Source organism: Meleagris gallopavo, chromosome 1, assembly GCF_905368555.1.
Source record: "Meleagris gallopavo chromosome 1, MGAL_WU_HG_1.1, whole genome shotgun sequence".
NCBI classification, from domain to species: Eukaryota; Metazoa; Chordata; class Aves; order Galliformes; family Phasianidae; genus Meleagris; species Meleagris gallopavo.
In genome coordinates, this window is record NC_139404.1 from 1,934,983 (window position 1) to 1,956,894 (window position 21,912).

Consider the following 21,912-nt stretch of genomic DNA (forward strand, 5'->3'; position numbering starts at 1 on the left):
TAAAAACTATCAAAGCTACAAGGATCCTCAGCCAGTGTCCAATCATCATTACATTTTACAGAGTACACAGCACTGCTAGCACGTGCCTTCTCCAGAGTCTCTTTCTCCTAGGATGAATCAGCCAGGGCTGCTAAAAGAAATCCAAAGAACAGCTTTTCTGTTCAGTGGACACTCACTGAGGACATCAATCCTTCATATCACTATTCCATTAGTTCTAATTATTATTATAGAGACTGGTTCTTCAGTCACAATGAAGACTCAGAAAGAGTTGGCTTTAGTTTCCATTATTTTGTAACATTTGTTTTAGCATTCACACAGCAAAAAAAAGCAAAACCAGAAACCCAAGAACTTGATGGAAACAAACGGAATGAAGGTGATAACCTTGAACAGTCCTATTGGGCTCACAAAAGTTCCAAGTTGCTGATAACTTCAGCATCATCTGAATGTAAAAGTTCATTTCAAAAATACAATTCATGGTCACATCTCACTGTCTGGATGTTCTCTAGAAACATAACTACTGCCTTGTTCCATATACTCAAATAAACATCTGTAACAGCCAGACAAGCTGTGACTCATTGAAGTCTACCTCCATAGGAACTCAGCTCCACACACTTCTATATTGGTGCCTGTCCATGATTGCAGAATCACCGGCCTCAATATCCCACAAAACCAGCACAGAGCACCACAGTTAGTTGTCTGATAGGGCTATTCATATACAGATGACAAAGTATTCAATGGACAGATGAAATAAACACTGTGTTCAATTTGCTGATGAGAAAGCAGAGGCAGAAGTAATTAAGCAGTGTCAATCCATGGTATGAGAGCACTTGCATTTGACTCTGCTGTTTTAATTATCTGTAGAGAATGCAGCACAGCCAAAGACAAGTCTGAACAAGGAAAATGTGGATAGGGTTACAGTGATGAGGAGAAAACAGCTCAAAGCTGGCACGGGGCATTCATACAACATTGTGCCAGATGTGGTTCTCAAGTGGAAAAGCTGAGTAGATCACCCACATACGATCTGAGTGGGATCTGCCCAGAGAGGTGGTGGATGCTCCATTCCTGGAGGCACTCAAGGTCAGGCTGGATGGGGCTCTGAGCACCTGATGGAGCTGTAGGTGTCCCTGTTCAGTGGGAGTTGGACCAGATGACCTTTAAAAGTCATTTCCAACTCAACCATTTCTATGACTCTGATTCTATAAACTGCCTGCACAGCCTTCTGCTCCAGGAGGAATCCACCAGACAAACGGAGCTGTCACAAAACTGCTGCACCCTCCAGAGCAAAATCCATTTGTAAAAATGTAACCTGGAGAGACAAAGCTGGAACAAAACGGAATGTCTGGACCTTGATTAATAACAGTGGGGATTTATGACTTTCGGTTACGTTCCACCTACTCCAAACCTGCACAGAATTTATGACTGTTTAACTCACTGCTTCAACCACAATGGTTTCACTCCTGGCCGTCACACAGCCAGAATTTCCATGCAATACACTTCATGCTGAGGTGTTAATGAACTGATGTCTATGAAGAACTTGGAAGTTATCAGATGAAAGGAGCTACAGAAGTGCTTCATAGTGGTGTTACACAGTGTGCAATTACTGGTAATCTAGACGGTATTCAAGATGCCTCAAACTCAAAATAACCAAAATAAAGGCCCACTTCTTTCCTGCAATTTTTTTTTTTCCATGACTATTCTGCAGATTGATAAAAATTAGCAGAAGTTTAGATGTAATTCCAGAAGAACATTCCACTAAAAAAGTGATTCTGTGTATGACTCAGTGTCTGAAAAACATGCTCTCCAATGGGCTGACTCCCCTGCAAGGCAATGACTTTCCTTCTGTTGCCCCAGGGCACATGGCACATAGTCATAAAACAGAAGAAAATAAAACACTCTGAAAAACTTATTTAAATATCTTTGGAGATGTTTGAAATTCAACTCTGTGCTCTACATAACTGCTGTACTTTCTCCAAAGTTTACAATTTTATATTTTACAGGAGAATGCCAGTTCACTATCAAAGTTTTTTCCCATATACGTAAAATAAATTCAAATAAATTTAAAAACCTTTCCCTTCAGCTGTGTGTTCTTCTAAGTGCTCAGTAGGGGAAATGGAGCCCCAAAAGCTCTGTTATCCTGGTTTCTATATCTTTGCTACTACAACCACGTACAAAATGCAGTAATCACCATTTCAGTTTTCATCACAAAATGGTTCTACTCTATTTCAATAAAGAAAATTCATCAAGATTTATGAACATAAACACATGAACTCAACTAAATTTCTCAGGATCACAATATCATAACTCAGATCTAAACCACAGTAGGCTTCCATCCTTGGATTCCTTCTATGACACCCAGGGAAAGCCCACACTAATGTCTTATCTGAACAACTCCCGTCAGTAGATTGCAAACATAGAATTTGTCAAGTTTCTTTTTTTACTCTTAAGAAACAGAAGGATTAGTTCCTATTTTTGCCAGCTATGCCACATTTTTGTGTTGTCTTGCAGGCTTTTTTTTCCAGAGTAATACATAGTCCATTTGAAATGAAAACCACAGCAAGTGTCAGCTCCTGCCAAAGTTCATTCCTCAGCACCAGGGGAGCTGCCAGAAAAGCCCTTCCTCCTGCATGGAGGACCCTCTCCTCGGGCTTGAAGAGTTTCATAGGTGCTCAAATTCAATAAATGGACCCAAAGTTCCCTTCCAACTTTGCTTTTCTGACCAGCAGGTTTTTAAGAACAGCAATGCTCATGCTTCTGCTTGGGGAGAAGGGAAGGAAAGGAAAATAAACAGAATAAAAACGTTAACTTCAGTACAGGTAAAATCCATTTCAATTGTATTTAACCTCTCATTTCACAGATGTAACACCTACAAACTTCTGCAGAACACTGCATATAACAGTTCAACATGTAAGCAGTCATAAAAATAAAAATACAATTCTAGGTCCATGCTTCTATGCTGCTAGCTCCTTCCCTTCACTCTCAGCTGCAACCTGAAAAGATGACCTTCTGGTAACAAAGAAAGGTTACTCCTCATCTCTAATCAAATTCTTGCACCTGTCCTGCTAACAAGGTGCCATTGGGTGATTATAATTTACAGCCAGCATGAACTCACACAAGATTCAAGTTTCTCTTGAAAGTTAGCAAGCGTTTTACATGTCTCACCTTGCAGGTCCCCACTACAATGATCTGCACCAATTCATTTATCTGCCTGGGTGAAGCACCAGCAGCACATCAGTCAGCCACAGCTGGTACGTTTGTGTTGGAGAAGAGTGGATTAATGGGAAAGAAAAAAAGAAGAAAAAAAGAAGAAAAAAAAAAAGAAGAAAAAAAAAGAAAAAAAGGAAAAAAAAAGAAAAAAAAGGAAAAAAAAAGAAAAAAAAAAGAACTTTTTTCCCTAGATGCTAGCTAAGAGACAAAACTGTACATGGAAAGAGAACTTTAAAAAGCCAAAGAATTTCAGGTATATTAGGTTCTTTCAAGGAAAAATACACTTGTATTTTGTACACTCTGTAAGGAAAAATAAACTGGAAAGTGTTTAATAGGGTTGTCTTTCAAAGGTCTTGGCTGACAAGCAAGTTCTGATGCAGAATTACCTGGTCTAGTGATGTGTTGTGAGAAACATAGCAGGAATCCCTGGACTACTTAGCAGGTCTGGCATTGGCCATGAACACTAAATGCCTTTTCACATATCTATCTCTTCCTTTATAGAAATGCTCCAAGAAATTGCCAGCAAGAAGACCAAACCTGGGAAGAGCTTCTGGTGGTGGGCTGACCATGGCTGACTTCGCTCAGACCACTTCCACCTACTGCAGTGTGGGTTCCTCCATGGGCTGCATCTATGCCAACACTGTCCTCCATGAGCAGCAGGGGGACAGCCTCCTTCACCACGGGCTTAGCTGTGCCTCAAAGTGGGGCCATTTTGGAGTTGTTTGGGAAAGGATTTGTCTGTCATGGGGCAGCCCTGGCCTCTCCTCACAGAGCCCACCTCTGCAGCCTCCCTACAGCCAACTCACATCATCATAACTCCTATCATCTACAAAAAATCATCATGCTCATAGAAGTGATTTCATGTTTCCAGCAGGTGCTCGGAAGAAGCTGAGTTTGTAACTCTGAATATGGGATTTTTAACATCAGCTGTTAGCAAGGACTCAAAAGGAAAGTTATGAATTGTATTAATGGGAGCTAGAAAAAAGTTGGGAGTTTCAGCATCACATCTAAGAACAACTTATGGAAAGAGCAAAAACAGAAGCCAAACACTATCAGCTCTGGCCTATGTATTCACTTTGGGAATTTCGGACACTAGAACTAAATAATGATAATAAAACCCATCAGCAGAGAGAAATTGTTATATGGTACTTAGCAATAACGTAAATCAACTGCAGATGATTCACAGCTATGATTCACCTGAACAATGCATTGGAAAGTTTTAGCTAACACCAAAGAAAGCTGTCGATACTAGAGAGTTTATGGAGATTAATTAATTCTAATTAAATTATTTAGCAGAATCAGTACGAATTGGATTGTCTGGTTTATACATCCACATTTTTATAATTATTGACCTCACAGTTAGTGGCAAAACAGTAGTTAAAGTAACATTATGTTCATAGGTCCATACATAAGACATGCTGGTTTTGCCCACCTTCCACTTTTGTGTTACACTAGAATAAGCTTGAAAAGTCCAAAATATTCCTTTTCCAGTCCAACATCAACTCGGAGAAAGCCCCATAATTATTCTTAATATAGTATGAAATCAGCATTTTTTTGCTAAATTTTTAACCGATATCCACCAGCCACACTCCTAATCTCTTTGGGAGTGAACCAGAGGAGCAGATCTCATAAGGCTTGCTGGTGTACCTCAAGACTGGCTGTCAAGGCATGACTCAGGTCTTGTCAAGTCTTATTTAAAAGGAATAAGTAAGTCATTGAAAATTCCTATGACTAAATCTCTGCTTACACTGCAGTGAAATAATAAGTGTTCAGCAATACAGGGAACTTTAATCATACTGCATGAAAACGAGCTAAGAGCTAGAACTAAACCTAAACAGTGCTTATAGTAGGAAATGAGCCAAAAAAACTTTGTTGGCTTGATGAACATACTGTTAGCAGTAATTATTTACCACAGAAATGAATGAACGCTGCTCTCAGCTATTCAGTGCAAGTTCTTGCAAATGTCAAATTCCTACGCTGCTTCAGGTTATATTTCAGCTGACAGAAAGGAGGAGCTGCAGAGATGTGAAATTTCTGACAGGCTGTTGATTTCCTGTATGGATGAAGCATGTTTGAAAACTCAAAACTTGACTGATCTGCTGAAGCACATTCTCTGACAGACAATATAAAATCAATGCATCACATATTAAGAGGTTGGGGTTTTTTTTGGCATGTAAGAGTTTTTGTTTGCGTGGGAGGTGGGGGGAGATTGCTTTATTTTCTGTCATCGAAAATGAACAGCCTTTACCTTAAGGTTTTTATAAACTGTCATCTTTAATCAGACACACACAGTAGGACTGTCAGTTCTCATAAGGCATTGGGGAAAGGAAAAAAAAAGGCACAAAATGTGAAGCTGTTCCCCATCCTCTTCCTGTGCACGCACCCTGTTTTTGAGATGGCCTCAGTCAGAACGAAACCTTTTCTTAGCAGTGTCACAACAACAAGCTTTGCTGAAATGTGTCTATAATTCAGTGATGCAGACTTTATGAGAGCTTGTCAAAGGGAAAAGAGTTAGGATTCGCCTGCAAAAAACGTTCATTCTTGCTGTTGACAGATATAAAGTACTAAATGTCAACAGCAAGGGACTTGTCAACTAAATGTCTGCTAAACACTCATTAAACCAGGGGAAGAGAAAGCTGCAGTAGGGGGGTGTCGAATTGCTCCCTTAAGATTTTCTTGCTTGCAATTGAGGTCAATTGAAGTAAACAGAGAATGTATGGGAAGTTGCATCAAGCACCTGCCACACTCAAGGATGAGCATTAATGACACCAAAACAAAGATGGGAATGTTAAGCAGCATGGCTACTATGGGTACCATAATCATAGAATCATGGAATCATAGAATTGCTCAGGCTGGAAAAGACCTTCAAGATCATAGAGTCATAGAATGGCCTGGGTTGAAAAGGACACAATGCTCATCTAGTTCCAACCCCCCTGCTATGTGCAGGGTCACCAACCACCAGACCAGGCTGCCCAGAGCCACATCCAGCCTGGCCTTGAATGCCTCCAGCGATCCAGGGGCATCCACAACCTCCTTGGGCAACCTGTTCCAGTGTGTCACCACCCTCTGGGTGAAAAACTTCCTCCTAATATCTAACCTAAACCTCCCCTGTCTCAGTTTAAAAGCATTCCCCCTTGTCCTATCACTATCCACACTCGTAAACAGCCGTTCCCCCTCCTGTTTATGTGCTCCTTTCAAGTACTGGAAGGCCACAATGAGGTCTCCCCAGAGCCTTCTCTTCTCCAAGCTAAACAAGCCCAGTTCCCTCAACCTTTCTTCACAGGAGAGGTGCTCCAGCCCTCTGACCATCTTAGCAGCCCTCCCCTGGACCCTTTCTAAGATCATCAAGCCCAACCAGAATGAGAAGCAGCAGTTGAGATCTACTGATCTGAATCCCATTTGCATTATTGCATGGCAGAACACTGTCTCCCTGACTCAGCAGGAGGACCTGCCTCTCTTGCAGAAGCAAGATTCAGATGAGGTGTGTGATATCTTCCCCTCTCTTTGAAGGTAAGGGTTATATTTGACTCTAAGACTTAAGAAAAATTGTATTCATGACATCTGGACAGTTTCATTTTGAAGAGTTCACTGGCACTAAAAGTTTGCGAATAATGTGTACGTAACCGATTTACATCTGATTGTCCCTTCTCTGAGCATTATTCATTTGGAAATACAGACTTTAATCAGTCAGCATTCCAAATTTCATCTTCTAGCTTGAGTCACTATTGATTTCTCGAAAATTGAGTACTCTGGTTTGATTTCAAAGCACTAAAAACATCAGCTCTCATTATTTACCATTATCTGCACCCTAAGATTATTTTCCACCTACTTCAATAACAATATATTACTCTTAGGCTGATAAAATGCCACGCATTTTTCTTACCAATCCTGGTGCTATTTAACATACTCCCAACATACTTCAAGCAAGGAATGAGCTAATCCAATTCACGCATTCCTTCTGCTTACAAAAGAACACATTCTGCACAGTATCAGACATTAATTTTATAGTACACCACTAGGAGGTATTACAGCAGATTTTAAAAGCACATGAGTTGTTTGTTACTGTAGCTATAAAAATGTGACAGTAATAAAAGGGATTATCAATGACATACCTATGCTCTTAATTATCAGCACAGATTCATTTCAATTAGAGGTATGCAGATATGAACACTGCTCAACCACAACAGCATCTGATGTTCACAAAGACCAAAGGATTCAGATGCCCCATAGGAACTGATGGTGACTTTGCCACCCACTCCCAACATTGTGAAAACAGAGAACTGACATTCTAAATGTGGCACCTTCGATTTTGACATATCCTAAATTAAACAGTAGCTTGACACAATTATTTCTGAAGTATGGAAAGCTACAACATCACTGCTAACACACATGTAGCTGGGTGTATGTATATATTCTATACACTGAGCACCTCTCTCCCAAGGACAGGTTATCAGTGGAGTCTGAAATGTGACCTTCCACGTTATCAAGCAGATTGCCACCAGTTGGCGAGGAGCACACTGGTATCAACAAGCAGCGAAAGAAAATTACTCTTCTCCACTGCTACTCCCTGCAGCATTCATTTTACTTATTAAAAGAGCAATCACTCTCTTTTCACCGTTACCACAAATGAAAGAAAAAAAAAAACAAAACTCATCCTAATATGCTACCACTTGAAAAGCCACTGCTTTAAATAATGGGGAAATTAAAACAAGGAAATCTATGCAATTGTAAGACTGAACTGTCTGCCTGTATACTGTTCTATTTCCCCTACCTCTGAGCAGTCCAAACCACCAGGAACTAACAAACCCTGCACCGCCTCGGTGCGTCCACACACCTCAGCATTAAGCATCTCAAACAGCACCAGCAGGAGTCCAGTTGACTGTTCTCCTCTTTTCTTCTTTTTCTTTTGTTTTGGTTTGCAAATAAATCAACATTTTATTTCTCGCTTTCTTATTGTCCAGGCTTGGAAACCAAAGGCAGTGATCAGAGCACTACTGGCACAGTGCAGTTGTTTCCACTTGGTAAAGAATGCAGTGCTGCACTGCTCGGTTCAGCCCTTCCAGAGCACTTCTTCACAAGGATATAGTTTTGCTCAGAAGTGATTGCTTCTTCCGAATCAGTGAACACTGAGCTTTCTCTGCTGTCCTACAATCATTTTAATTGCTGCTTGATCTTAATGAAGTGTGGCTGGTATTAATAAACGGATCCCCTCGCGGCTTTAATACCCAACATCCAAACAATGTTCAACTGCATGAGCACCAGCAGTGCTTTCATGATTCAAAACACCATCATGTCCTCCATCTCCAGCCCCTCCCCCTTAAGCCTCAAGACTGCAGACATCTGTTCTTCAATTGTCTGGTAATAAACATACTCTATAAAGCATATGTAAAATGATTATTACCCTGAAGAGCCAAGTGCCTTTCAAATGCCAGCTGAAACAAATAAACAACGGGAAAAAAGCCCTCCACCAGACAAATGTTACAACAGACATCGCTCAGGCTGTTCCATATTCCACAACGTAAGGGCTTCAGCATTGGTCCCACGTGCATCCATCCTCCAACAGGAGACATTCATCCACACACCAATAACGCCAATGCTGCCACGATCCAAGCAGATGCTGGTTAGCAATGAAGGATGAAAAAAGCAACTGGACTTCCTGGGTAACTTTTATACTTTGACACCTCCCGCAACATGTAATTAAGGAAAATCAGATGTGCTCTTCTCTTCAATTTATAAACGCAATTAGTTTTCATATGTAGTTGGTAAAATCTATTCCCAGGAATCATCCGTGCTAGAATACCCACTTGTCTTGCAAAAACTTGCTATTCATCTATTATGTGTGTGGTGGTGTCATTAAATCCTGGTAATTAATCTGGGGCTTAGTGAGCCTCAATTGTCCTAGTGGAAATAAGGGACACGCATCCCAACCTGCGTGACAACTCATTTCCCAATGCTGGCTCACTGCTCTAACTGGATTCGGGGAAAGGCAGACTTTGAAACCCACTGGTGTGTATTTGCCCTTCAACTCTCCGTGGCTGTAAGAGTTTCTCTGAAAGTTTTGTTATTGGAGACATGGGGGCAATGTACAGCCCTTGGAGTGCCTGCTGACTCCTGCATTCTTCTGAAAGGTCTGAAGCCAAGCTCAGTTTCATCTTGCAAACAAAAAAGGATCAAAAAAAGGCTATTATAATCAAAAAAACTTAACTCCGCGACTGTGCAACTCTGATCCAATAGAAAATGACACTTTTCATATTAGTTGTGCAAAAACGATGAATTCAAATGGATGAATATGAATGCTTTGGTTACAACTCTCCATCCAAACTTACGTCACTGTGCAGAATTATGCTGCCCAGAGTCCCATCCAACCTGGCCTTGAGCACCTTCAGGGCTGGATGAGGCATCCACAACCTCTCTGGGCAGCCTGTTCCAGCACCTCACCACTCTCATAGTAAAGAACTTCCCCTTGACATCCGACCTAAATCTTTCTTCCTCCAACTTAAAAGTTCCCCCTAATCCTTCTATCATTCTACCATTCCAAAGAGTTGGTTCCCTTTAGGTACTGGAAAGCTGCAATGAAATCACCCCATAGCCTTCTCTTCTCCAGGCTGAACAAGCCCAGTTCCCTCAGCCTGTCTTCATAGGGGAGGGTCTCCAGGCCATTTTAGTGGCCCTCCTCTGGATCCTTTCCAACACTAGAAGCCACTGAGTTCCTAACAAATCAGCTAGGCTGTACGGTGTTAAAACTCCTCTGCCAACACACTTATGTGAACTTGACAGAAATAAGAAAAAAGACTTTGAAATAAAATATTGGTCTTTCTGAATTCAAAACAGATTTGTTTCATGCCTCTGGCACTGATGGAAGCTGATTGAGACAAGCCATAAGAAGACTTGAAAACAAATGGAAAATAAAACAAGTGAAAACTTCACACCTCTGCAGCAATTACCTCCTGGAGACCTTGACACTTAACATGATAACATCGAGAAAAGGGTGACAAAGATCTAACCAACAAGCAATGGATAGAAATAATTGCACATATCAATATTTTTGCAAATCCATCCATACTCAGCATTTTCAAGTGACAAGCAGCACCTTACAGACAATTTTAACAGGAAGCAATGAGTAAGCCAGTTTGCTGGTAGGATAGTCACTGCTTCGACTCCCGTCAGAATCACAAAATCAAAGAATGGCCTGGGTTGAAAAGGACCTTAAAGATCATCCAGTTTCAATCCCTTTGCCACAGGCAGAGTCACCAACCATTAGACTAGGCTGCCCAAAGCCACATTCAGCCTGGTCTTCAATACCTTCAGAACGAGGTATCCACAATCTCTCTGGGCAAGAAAGGAAGAGAATTCCACGAAGGGAGTTATGAAAGAAAGAAATCTACTGCGATGCTCATCCCAAATACACTGCCAAAGTTGAAGATCACAAGTTAAAACTAAGACTGCAAGGACGCCTGAAAAATATTTATTCTGTTGATGATTAAGGCAAGCAAAGTCACATTTGTAAAGTTTCTACATTGTTGACCTGCACCCAAACTCATCCCATTCAACAGTGAGAAAAAGGTTAGCTGGGTCACGGAGCATTATCTTTCACTTCATTCAGTTGTTGATGCTCCACTCAGGAAGTTAAGATGTTGCAGATGGTTGGTGAAAAAAAAAATAAATATATTGCAGGCAGATAACTTAATGTTGATGTAATTATTTTTTATGAAGCACATTAATTCTACGGCATGTCTTGCAAGCTGGTATTGAAGGTGAAGTGTTTGTGAGAAGTGTTTTTTAAAGCACTCGTGTTTGACTTGTATGGCAAAAAAACCCAAACCAAAACAGAAACGAAGCAGGGAGGAAAATGGAAAGAAAGTATTTAACCAGTTTCTAAATCAATGTGGAACAACTCATCAATAAAAAGAAGAGCATTCCCATCTCACTCTGTGCTTGAAAGAAGATTGCAAATTTGTTAGAAATGAAGAGACTGAAGTCTGTGTCCTAGAGGCTGTCTTTAATAGCTCACTGCATCAACCACTCCTCCTTTTCTCACAACAAAATAGCTGAAAAATAAACATTATGTTCTAGTAAAGTAATTTTTAGCACGTTTCCTTTTAAAAGAGATTGGTGTTGATATAAAACGTGCTTATGAAATTATCATTATAGGCATCTTGCAATAAATAGAGAGCACACTGATTTCTTTTTGTAAAGGAAAGATCTGAAAGCCAACAAATTGTAGTATGTCCTCAAAACTGGTGCTATTCTAAAGATTATTCCAATATCTGATGTCATAACATCAGAAATATGCATTTGAAGGGATTAATGCACTTTCCCTCCACATTTTTAAGTCCAAGGAAGTCACAACTGTTAAGTTCTCAGCTGCCAATATGACATTCAAGATACTCCTGCTCTCAGGACCAGATTCCACTTTTTTGTCTTTATAATTATTTCATTATTGCTTGGTTTTAGTGCTGAAGAATGCCCTGTTGCTTAAGTGAATCATGATAGTGAGTAATACAGACAGCAAAGGAGGGAAATGCATTCTGAAGGTGCAAGCAGTGAATAGGCAAGGATGCGTGTGACATGCAAGGAACAAGCAGAGGTGGAAGACTGACATCAACTGAGAAAAATTTAATATTATTTAACTCTGGCAAAAGTAAGAAAATGTACTGTTAAATTGCAAAGTTGAAAAGAGCAAAATTAAAGCATCAGAAGTGAATGACTTGGTGAGAGGTGATTTATTACAGACTTGTTTGAAGTTCCAGCCATCCTTCATAAGCTCTGAACTTCTATGTTCCTAACAACTGGCACAGCTCTTTAGATCACACATTTAATTTTCAGTCCATAGAGCATACTTGTTTATCGAGGAACAAACTTACCTTGCAGTTCATAAAGTATCTTTCTGACTTTTTAAGCATAATAGCGAGCGATAAACAATTTGTGACAGGCTGAAACTAAACTCTTCCCAGCTTGGGTCAATAATAAATGACACTATTCAATGGAAAGGGATCACCTAGGCAAGCATTTCCACCTGAAGTGTTAGTTAATGTTGACAATGATGAAACAAGCATTGGCAAGACACCCAACTGGTGTTTACTTTTCACACGCGTGCACAAAAACTTCTCCACAAGCCACAAATACATACACATTGCTGGGGCGTGTTATCTCAGAAGTCACAACATGCCCATAAATAAAATGGGTTAATTCTACTTATCCTAATTATTTTCATAGCAGAACTATGTAGAAAGCTTCACTTACCTGAGGAGTGGGTGAAAGATGATGGTGATGTTTCTGGCTCCCGGTTTGCAGACAAACTTGGATCCTCCACCTTCGATTAAATTATCATCTGGTCCTCCTGGAAAACAATACAGAAGTTGTTCAACAGAATCTGAACATCCCTTGATTTTCAGATAGTAACTGATAATTAGAGATTTAGCTTTGTCTGTAAGTGTCATTACACTTAACACTAGTCTCAAGAGTCCATTTGGGGCTCTTGAGAGTCCATTTCCTACATTGGGTTGTTAATTTCCCAGCAGAAGTCTCCATTGCCCAAACAAAAGTTGCATACCAACAGGCTCTCAGCTTTGGGAAAAATAGATGTGTTGAGCTTGGTATGCTTTTGGGAAGTAAAATAAGCTCAGAGAGCAATTTATACACATTGAGCACAGACTGCGGGGTTTCAAGTGGCATGAAGCACCCATCTCCATGTCACTGCAGCTGAAGCAAAGCCACTTCCACCAGCAGCTCCTAACAGCGAGATACATTAAATCAGGATATTGAAATAGGAAAAAGGAGGAAGGCAAATACTTAGCCTACATCACCTAGAACTCTTGCATTTCCTGAGTGCAACAAAGACCACTCCTTCCAGAAGACCACATTTTGAAAGAATAGGGCAGATGCCTCTCACATTAGCATAAAAAAAAATTACCTGATTCTGAAATTAGCAGAAATTCACCATATAATGCCCCCACGCTTCGGTCAAACTCTCTTATCACAAAGCTCAGACAATCTTCTTGCCCGTATCATCTGACAAATAACCCTATCAACTCTGTTTTTGGACTTGGGCAAAGTCACTATCCCAAATGTCATTAAGCCATTTTTATGTTGCACGTGAACTCTCCTTTAATGATTGAATAATAATAAATACAGAACCTAATCACATTATTATGATAACTTTACAGACAGGAAAATGACAAAGTACTTGAAATCATAACAACGCCAACAGATTATTGAATTTTTTGACCCTGACATCCTTCTGCAAAATAATAAGAAGAATGTCTTCAAATTGGAAAGTGTCAGAGGAGGAGGAACAAAACCAACTACTAAGAGCCTCCAATTCTCTTTTCAAAGAGAAGTTTATGTGCTTTAAGCCATTACCTGCAAACAATCTATAAAAAATAATACAAACAAAAAAACAAACGACAACAACAAAAAAACCACCTTAATGAGCTGATTTAATTGGCTCTCCTGTTAGCAACTTCACAGCAATGCCCAAGGACTGAGCCAGTCAGTGACACCAATTCTTTCATACCCTAAAGCAGTCCCTCCAGGTCAAGACTGTTCTGTACAAGAACTCACAGTGCAGATGCAAACTCAAAGGTATTGTTTCTGTGCCCTGGTGAGGGAGAAAATATTAAACTCCCTGTGGATTGGGCAAGGAAAACAGGAAACAAGACGAATCAACCGGCTGAGGTCAACAAGAGAAACAAAAGCAAAGCAAAGAATCTCCCTGTTCTTATTAATTACATGACCATGGGAAGTTTACCTATACAGACATCACCCGATGCATTTTGGATACTGTTCTATCTTGTTACAAGATCACTAATGTGTTTGGATTTGGGGGTTGGTTATAGATGAATCATAGAATCATTAAGGCTGGAAAGATAAGTAAGATCATCCAGTCCAACCATCAACCCATCATCACCATGCACACTAAATCACATCCCTCAGTGCCACATCTGCCCTTTTCTTGAACACCTCCAGTGATGGTGACTCAACCAGTTCCCTGGGCAGCCTGCTCCAATACCTCACCACTCTTTCTGAGAAGATTTTTTTCCTAATATCCAACCTAAAACTCCCCGTACAAACACTGCAGCTAGGACATGGTGCCTCTTGATGCTCTCCACATCGACATAAGGATTCATGAAATACAAAGGAACAGCAATCTATAAAACGTCACTGACTGCAATTAGAGAGAGCTCAAAAAAAAAAAAAAAAAAAAAGTTTAGGAACTCAACATTCGAAAAAGTTAGGCACAAGTTGTAGGAAAAGAAAATTACTCATTTCCCCTATTAATGTCAGACCCTGCGATACCAGGGGTGGGAAGGTCTGTGTCTAAGCTGACATATTGAGGAATTCATCCAAGCGTGAACTACTGAGGCAGGAAGCGAGAAATCCAGGCTCAAATTAAGGAAGGGGTGTTATTCTCGTTACACCAAGTCACCCTGTGCTAATCAATATTATTGACTGGGATGAACTCCATAGCAAGGAATAAAGCCATCTGTCTCATCTGTTTGGTTATGTAAGATTTGAGAAGAACAGTACACCAGCACTGACTGAAAAATTTGCTTTTTTACCTTCTCTGCTCTTAGCTTTCAATTAATAATAATGAATGTTCCATATGTAGGTGTATGCCACAAGGAAAAGAAATTCTGTTTGCAGTAAAATATTTTACATCCAACCACTGAGATGTAAATCTTATCCCCAATGATATCCTGTAAATACCAACAACACAGCACTGCAAGAGTTCTTGCTAGCATCAGCAGCCTTATATTCCTCGATGCTGCTATTGTAACCCTAAGGATCCTTCACTACACCTATGCAGCCAACATGAGCACAGCCCCATTGGTGCAGATCATGTCCCAGACCAACTCCTGAGCTGCAGACCTAACAGGTACTTTCATAGAAATATACTCTTAATATCCTACCATCCTTACTGGTTTGCTCCATTTCTTGCATGGAGGTGAACTGCCATTCATCCAACCTGAGAAGAAACCAATGGCTCTGTGCCAGTTGGCTGCAGAGAATCACAAACAATCAAATAGCTTAGGTTGGAGTGGACTTAAAGATCTTCTAGTTCCAGTCCCGCCACCATGGGAAGGGCTGCCAACTATCAGATCAGTCTGCTCAGGGCCCTATCCAGCTGGCCTTGAATGACTCCAAGAACGGGGCATCCACAGCTTCTCTGAGCAACCTGTTCCAGTGAAAAACAGGTAGGAAATGACAGAAGAGGGGAAAAACACCCCTTCTTCGGTTCCTTACCAAGGTGATTATCAGACAAGCAGTTTGCATGGTGCATGGATCAAACGTAAGCTAAGTAAGCAAACTGTGTATTGCTGGGCTCTCCCACATAAATGCCATATCCCCATGAGCAGACTACAAGAGAAGAAAACTTTCCACTGCACGAAGGAAAAGGAACTGTAAAGCCCACTTCCCAGTTAGCATTGAAGATTTTAAACTGTAAGTGCCCAACTTTACAGTCATGACAGTTCAGTATAAGCACTGACTACAGGACTAACCATCCATGCTCAATGATGTACAACATCACTATGCACACAGCACTCCAACAACCATTGGGACTGAGCATATATCATTCAGCAACACCACATTACACAATTCCTTCATTTGGACTGCAGGGTTTTTCTTTAGTTTGAGGCAAGAAATTATAACAGCCATGTGTCACAGGCACTAGAACAAAACCTAAATGTTTCACAGCTGTCACAAAGTACTATTGTTGTAGCCATTCTTTGTTAAGAGCACCAGCTTGCTGATTTCATCTGCCTGGTAATAAATTACAAGAGCAAAAAAAGAGAAGAAAAACTTTGAGGTGAAGCGAAATTTGTCATACAGTTAATGGCATCCTCATGCTGTGCTAGCAATGAAGTGTGCCCACCTGAATACTACTGTGAGTGGGAGTCAGATTGGTCCATTAGGAACACAGTTGAACGCTTCTGAAATGGAGCCAAAAACTTCATGCTTCAGGAAAAAATGTAACATTACCAAAAAAGCTAGAATCCCTGCATGCACATAAAGTCTGATCAAACATGAACACTGTTTCCAGTTCTTCATTCTGTTTGGTATTTTACTGGGAGAAACATTCCCACGGTACCTCTCAGGGACAGTGCAACCTATGCACACTGGAGATCTCAAAGTGATGATGGCAAGTGTTCTCATCACAGAGAAATGCAAGGAACCTTCCCAAGACAGAGAGGAGAGACAACAACTAGCATTCTGTTCTATCCAGCAAAAAAGGGAGAAGAAGGAAGGTATTTTTATTAATGAGCATCAAAAGAAGTCAATAAAATGCATTGCAAATTTGTGACAACACTGAGAAATCCACAGAATTTTCCAGGAAGATCATGCTTTGCTGATCCATTAAGTCAACACAAACACTGAAACCAGTCTTCAGCATTAAGATTTGTTTATCTATCTATCTATCTATCTATCTATCTATCTATCTATCTATCTATTTATATATTTATTTTAATTGACCAGTCTTTTGCCTGGTCAATTCCTTTTGCCATTAAGTTACTCAAAGCTGTCTACCACCATTTGAAGTACGTGTGCACTTACCCAGTTCACTCTTTTCAGAAAACATACTGAAAACACATGGTAACAGTGGAAAGGATTAGCAGGATTCCTCAGAAAGCATCTCAGTGTGCTTTATAAATGCATTAAGCTTCTTCAGTATTCCTGTATCTATTTCGTACACTAAAGCAGCAATGATGACATTAAGTTAGATGCAACACATCACACAAATTATGTCTCCTCGTTTAAAGATAAAGCCCTGGAACACACTGCATGGAATTTCCTTGCACTGACTCACAACCTTGCAATTAATGCAGTGATGGTTAACTCCTAAAACCATGGACTGTCACACGATGGGAGAAGACTGAACTACGGAGAGGGGTCGGGATTACACAGACATCCTGTAATTTCCACATCTGTCAGGTTAACTTCCCTATCATCAAATTAAAATAAAAAAAAAAAAATTAAAAGAAGAAAGTATTATCAATTTATAAAACAATAACAGCAAACACAACAAAAACAAAACAATGGAAAGCTCTGTTTGCCTCTCCTATGCATACTTTTAGAAGGTGAGATCTCATATATTTTCTGTATTCTACATCACTGCAGAGCACCGTAACACCTTATCAAACTGTTTTGGAGATAGGTCTGTCTTAAAGCACTTCACCCTCAGCCCCAATACACAGAATCATAGAATCATAGAATGGCCTGAGTTGAAAAGGATCACAATGATCATCTAGCTTTAACCCCCTGCTATGTGCAGGGTTGCCAGCCACCAGACCAGGCTGCCCAGAGCCACAGCCAGCCTGGCCTTGAATGCCTCCAGGGATGGGGCATCCACAACCTCCTTGGGAAACCTGTTCCAGTGCATCACCACCCTATGTGTGAAAACACTTAAAATGCACTTTAAATCCTATCAGCAACAAAGATTTTCACAGCATTTAGTGAATAAGTAATTTCCTTCCTGAAACACCCAATAAATATCAACCAAGATTCAATGGAAACTACAGCCACCCAAAAACCATGAGTGCTGTCAGATAATGCAGTCAGATCTTCCCCAGTTACTCTCTTCTCCTTCCACTGCATTGGCACAGGACAACTTCATTTACTTCTCTGTGACTGCAAACTTTTCAGCTAAACAAGTTCCAGGCACGTAGTGAACAATTCTTCTGCACCTCTCTGTGATCAAAGTGCCTTTCTTAGCAAGCCACTTCACGTTAATCTATGCAGCCATAAAAAGAATCAAAAAACAGGCTTTGAAGCCACAACAATCAAGCAATCAACACAGCTTGCTAATCAATGCCACCTCCTCCATCCTAAGCATCAGAGCAAATTTTGATAAGAGAAAAGGATTGGGTGTTACGGTCCTTCCCAAAAGTTCTTGATTATGGGGAGATCAACAGAATAGCTATTACCACCACATCATCTTCAGGGTATGGAAATAAAAATGTTCATTTAGCATCAAAGGAAAGAAAGCCTGAAGACAGCAAAGCAGGTTATTAGAAAACAGAGCTCAATAGAAAAGAACAATTGATCTGCGCTACTGTGGAACAATACGTATGAGGTTATATAAACCAAGTCTCTTGCTTTTTCATTTTCGTACATTAGGACTCAATTGTCTCCCAACTACACCTCCTTAAAAAGCCACACATGAGCACCAAGTTCAGTTTTCACTACGCTGATTCACAGCGGTGAGTCAATGGATTGGTATTTATCTTCAAGTTATTTATATAGAGAAACAGTCACGATTATCTTCTCCACAGTTCTTTCGCATGCCTTGAGTCATCAAACCTACTTGCATTCAGGTCCTTTTCCAAACTACTCTAGGATACTTGCTTTTGGAAAGCCTGCTGTTCTGCACATTAAGAAACAAAACACGTAACTTTCCTACAGGGATGAGGAAAGGGAAGGTGCAGGATCAGGCCCAACTTTTCATCCTTCCATTGAAGAATCCAAAGTCCCTAAATTAGCATTTGGGAGCGCTTCAAGCACTTAGACCAGCAATCCTGTAAGTAGTATGATGGAATCTAGGCAAGTTCTCCTCAAAGCCAAGAACTATTCCAAGGAAAAAATATTCAGCATCTACTTGTAGGCCCAGAAGTGCCCAGTTGCCTCTGCACTTCGATGCCAGCCCTACAGAAAATAACCATGAAACTTCCAAATCCAAAGATCCTTCCCTTTGAGCAAACACAATCTTTGAAGCCTTATACTTTTATTTAAAATTCTGTTTGACAGCCTTGAAACACAACAATTCTCCATTACTGTAGGTCAGTGTGAGGTTAATGCTTTCTGTTTCTCAGCCATGTTCTCTTCCCTCCTTGTTGGACTACTGTGAACCAGCAGTTATGGAGCCAGCAACGCATCTGGAGCTGAAACTCAACATTACAAATAATACAGTAAAGGACATTTATAAGTAACTGATACAAAATTCTTCTGGAAAGTCCTTCAAATGCCAACCAATCTAGGATGGCAGAGAAAAAACAGAAGTTTCATTTCTAGTGGCACCTAGTGGATTATTTTAAGCAGACTGCTCTGCCTACTCCTATTTATGTTCTCTCTATCTTCTTCACCACAAATTGCTATGGAGACAGCACTACACAACTAAGGTAGGTTGGCACTGGGTGACATGGTTTAGTGGTGAAGATGGGTTGATGGTTGAACTAGATGATCTTACTGATCTTCCTACCTTAATGATTCTGTGATTCTAACTACTGCTGCTGACAGCAAAGTACCTGCCTACAGACACCACACATGGGGTTCCTATTCCCTCTTGCAAGAGAAGGGAGGGAGGTGAAATGCACCTGGAAAAAATATTTCTATGTATCATCAAAATAGACAAGAGTAACCTTCGGCCAATATCAATTTGAGAGTAGAAGCAATTGAAGAAAACAAAGAAAAGATTGTATGATGTTTGCTTAATTACATACTCTTTTCTAATCATGGCAGCTGGGGATTTCTAGACTAGGCCATCAAGAGTAGGGAACTCATGTTTATAAACATGAAGGCACCTTCTACCCTAACCAACAGAGATCAGCAAGATGATGACACTGGCACTAGAAGAGATCCAAAATCAGTGGGAATTAGGTGGCTAGCTACTTGAAAAACACTGATTGTCAGTCCTTGGGCAAGGACTCTGCAGTGGTAGGAAAGGAGCTCCCAGTCTGTACATCACTTGTGACCAGCAATAACACTGTGCAGGAGATACCAGCACCAGTGCACATCCACCCCAAATCACACAGACCACATGCTTACATCTGGTCAGTTAGCCTGCCAATATTTCTCTTCTTTGACAGAAAGGCGAGCTGAGAATTAAAAAGAAAGAAATGTGAAGGGGAAAAAAACAACAACAACAACAAAAAAAACACGAAAACTGACCTTTAAGGTTATGAAGTACATCATATTTCATTTCTGTACTATTTCCTTAACTGAAAAAGATCTCAGCAGTTCTCCCAGAAGCAGAGAGGTGATGAGGTGGTGCTCTCTGATATGGCTGCAGAGCTGCTTCCAAACTAACAAGCTTTCACTAGAGAAAGACAAATGTTCTGCAGAAATCCAAGCAGGATCAAGAGCAGATCTAGATTCAAGTCATGGGACCGATGGCCTCTATGACCATGATCATGTTTCCAAGTTTCAGTGTCCCAAGAATGGAACAGACATAGTGAATCCAGCATTCTTTTGATAAAGTTACTTTGAAAAATGCTGTGGACGGAATAGCAAGGGTTTCATTCCCTGTTTTTAAATTTAAGCTTTCCATTTAACAGAAAATGGCCTCAACTGATCAAATGGACTGCCAGTAGTTTGTGACTGCACCACCTGTTCCAGTCACTGCCTAAATCTCTCCCTGACACAACTGCCTTGCTTGCCTCTGACTAAATGCCATCACCCTTCATTGCTATATACCAGGCTTCAGTACAAGAAGCTGATTTGGATGCAGTCACATAGCTGATGCACAGACATATTGTTCTGCTGATGTTCCCATGCCCAATCCTTTTACTCTCCCCTATACTCTCTTGTCTGAGATCCAACACCATATGCATTTAAATAAGTTGTTCTTTAATGTTTCAAAACCTGATTTATTAGTTGCTCACACTCCATCTGCCTTGAAAAACTGCTGCATGCCTTCAGTTTCACAGGCCGTACAAAAGGTTGAGGTACAATTTGACTCTACTTTATCATTTGATCAGCGTGTCAGCCACATATGTGAAGTCTTTCGGGTACTGAATTTGTTTAAAATGCAAACCTTTCTTTCTCCTTTTCTTTCCTTCCCAAGCCAAGGAACACAGCAGTAGCCACTTTGATTAATGTATTTGTCAGCTTACATATTTACTATTTAGTTGCTTTCCCTAAAACTACTGTGTGCAGATATAAGCTCTTCCAAAGCATGGCTGCAGCACAAACCCCAATTCAAAGCCAGTAAGCATGCTAGAGCTAATGAACTGTGATTACTTACATGCTATGCACACTTTTCAACTATTTCCTTCTGAAAGATTTCTTTATTTTAACTCCTGTAGTGGAAATCGCCTCAGATGTGCATTTTTTTTATTCTCCTGACATGTTTTCTTAGAGTTTTAATGTCAGGAGAAAAAAAAAAAAGAGCAAGTAAGCAGAAAGCAAGTGAAATAAGACAAAGACACGTCTTGACATACAGTCATTTATGGTTTTATATTCCAATAAACTGTTTAATGCCAACACCACCCACATTTCAACTTCTTTTTTCCAACTGAAAAACCCATGGCAGTAGTAGACAATGGGAGTTCTAAGAGATGCATTTGGCAAAAATGGAGCTCGTTGTGCAATACTGCAGGCTGCTGCATCTCAACTCATCCTATCCTGAGATGGAAAAGACTTACCAGCCCCACTTACAGGCCTCTTACAAGAAATAATGAAATAAAAAATAGTGTAAAACATTCTACAACCCAAAAGAATTAGAGGAACGCAAATATACAGAGAAACAGGTTTATTTTTTTTAACAGAAACAGAAAAAAAAAAAGCTGAGAGAAGTTAATGGCTTAGGAGGGAGGGCCTTGAAAACAAGGATATGGGAGTGCCATCTTCAGACAACTGGCAGAAAAGGAGGTTATCAGGAGCAGTCAGCATGATTCACCAGGGGGAGGTCATGCTTGACTAACCTGGTAGCCTTCTACAATGTTGTCACTGGCTGAGTGGATGGGGGGAGAGCAGTGGATGTAGTCTACC

At 40.4% G+C, this 21,912-nt stretch overlaps 1 protein-coding gene across 1 annotated transcript in view; it reads right to left on the reverse strand.

Annotated features, from left to right (window-relative positions):
* Window positions 1-21,912, reverse strand: part of EXOC4 (exocyst complex component 4) — a 392,686-nt gene that overhangs the window by 188,233 nt on the left and 182,541 nt on the right. The window contains exon 10 of the mRNA XM_010710270.4: window positions 12,448-12,544. Within this exon, the coding sequence (XP_010708572.2) occupies window positions 12,448-12,544 (97 nt within the window). The remainder of the gene's footprint in view (window positions 1-12,447; window positions 12,545-21,912) is intronic.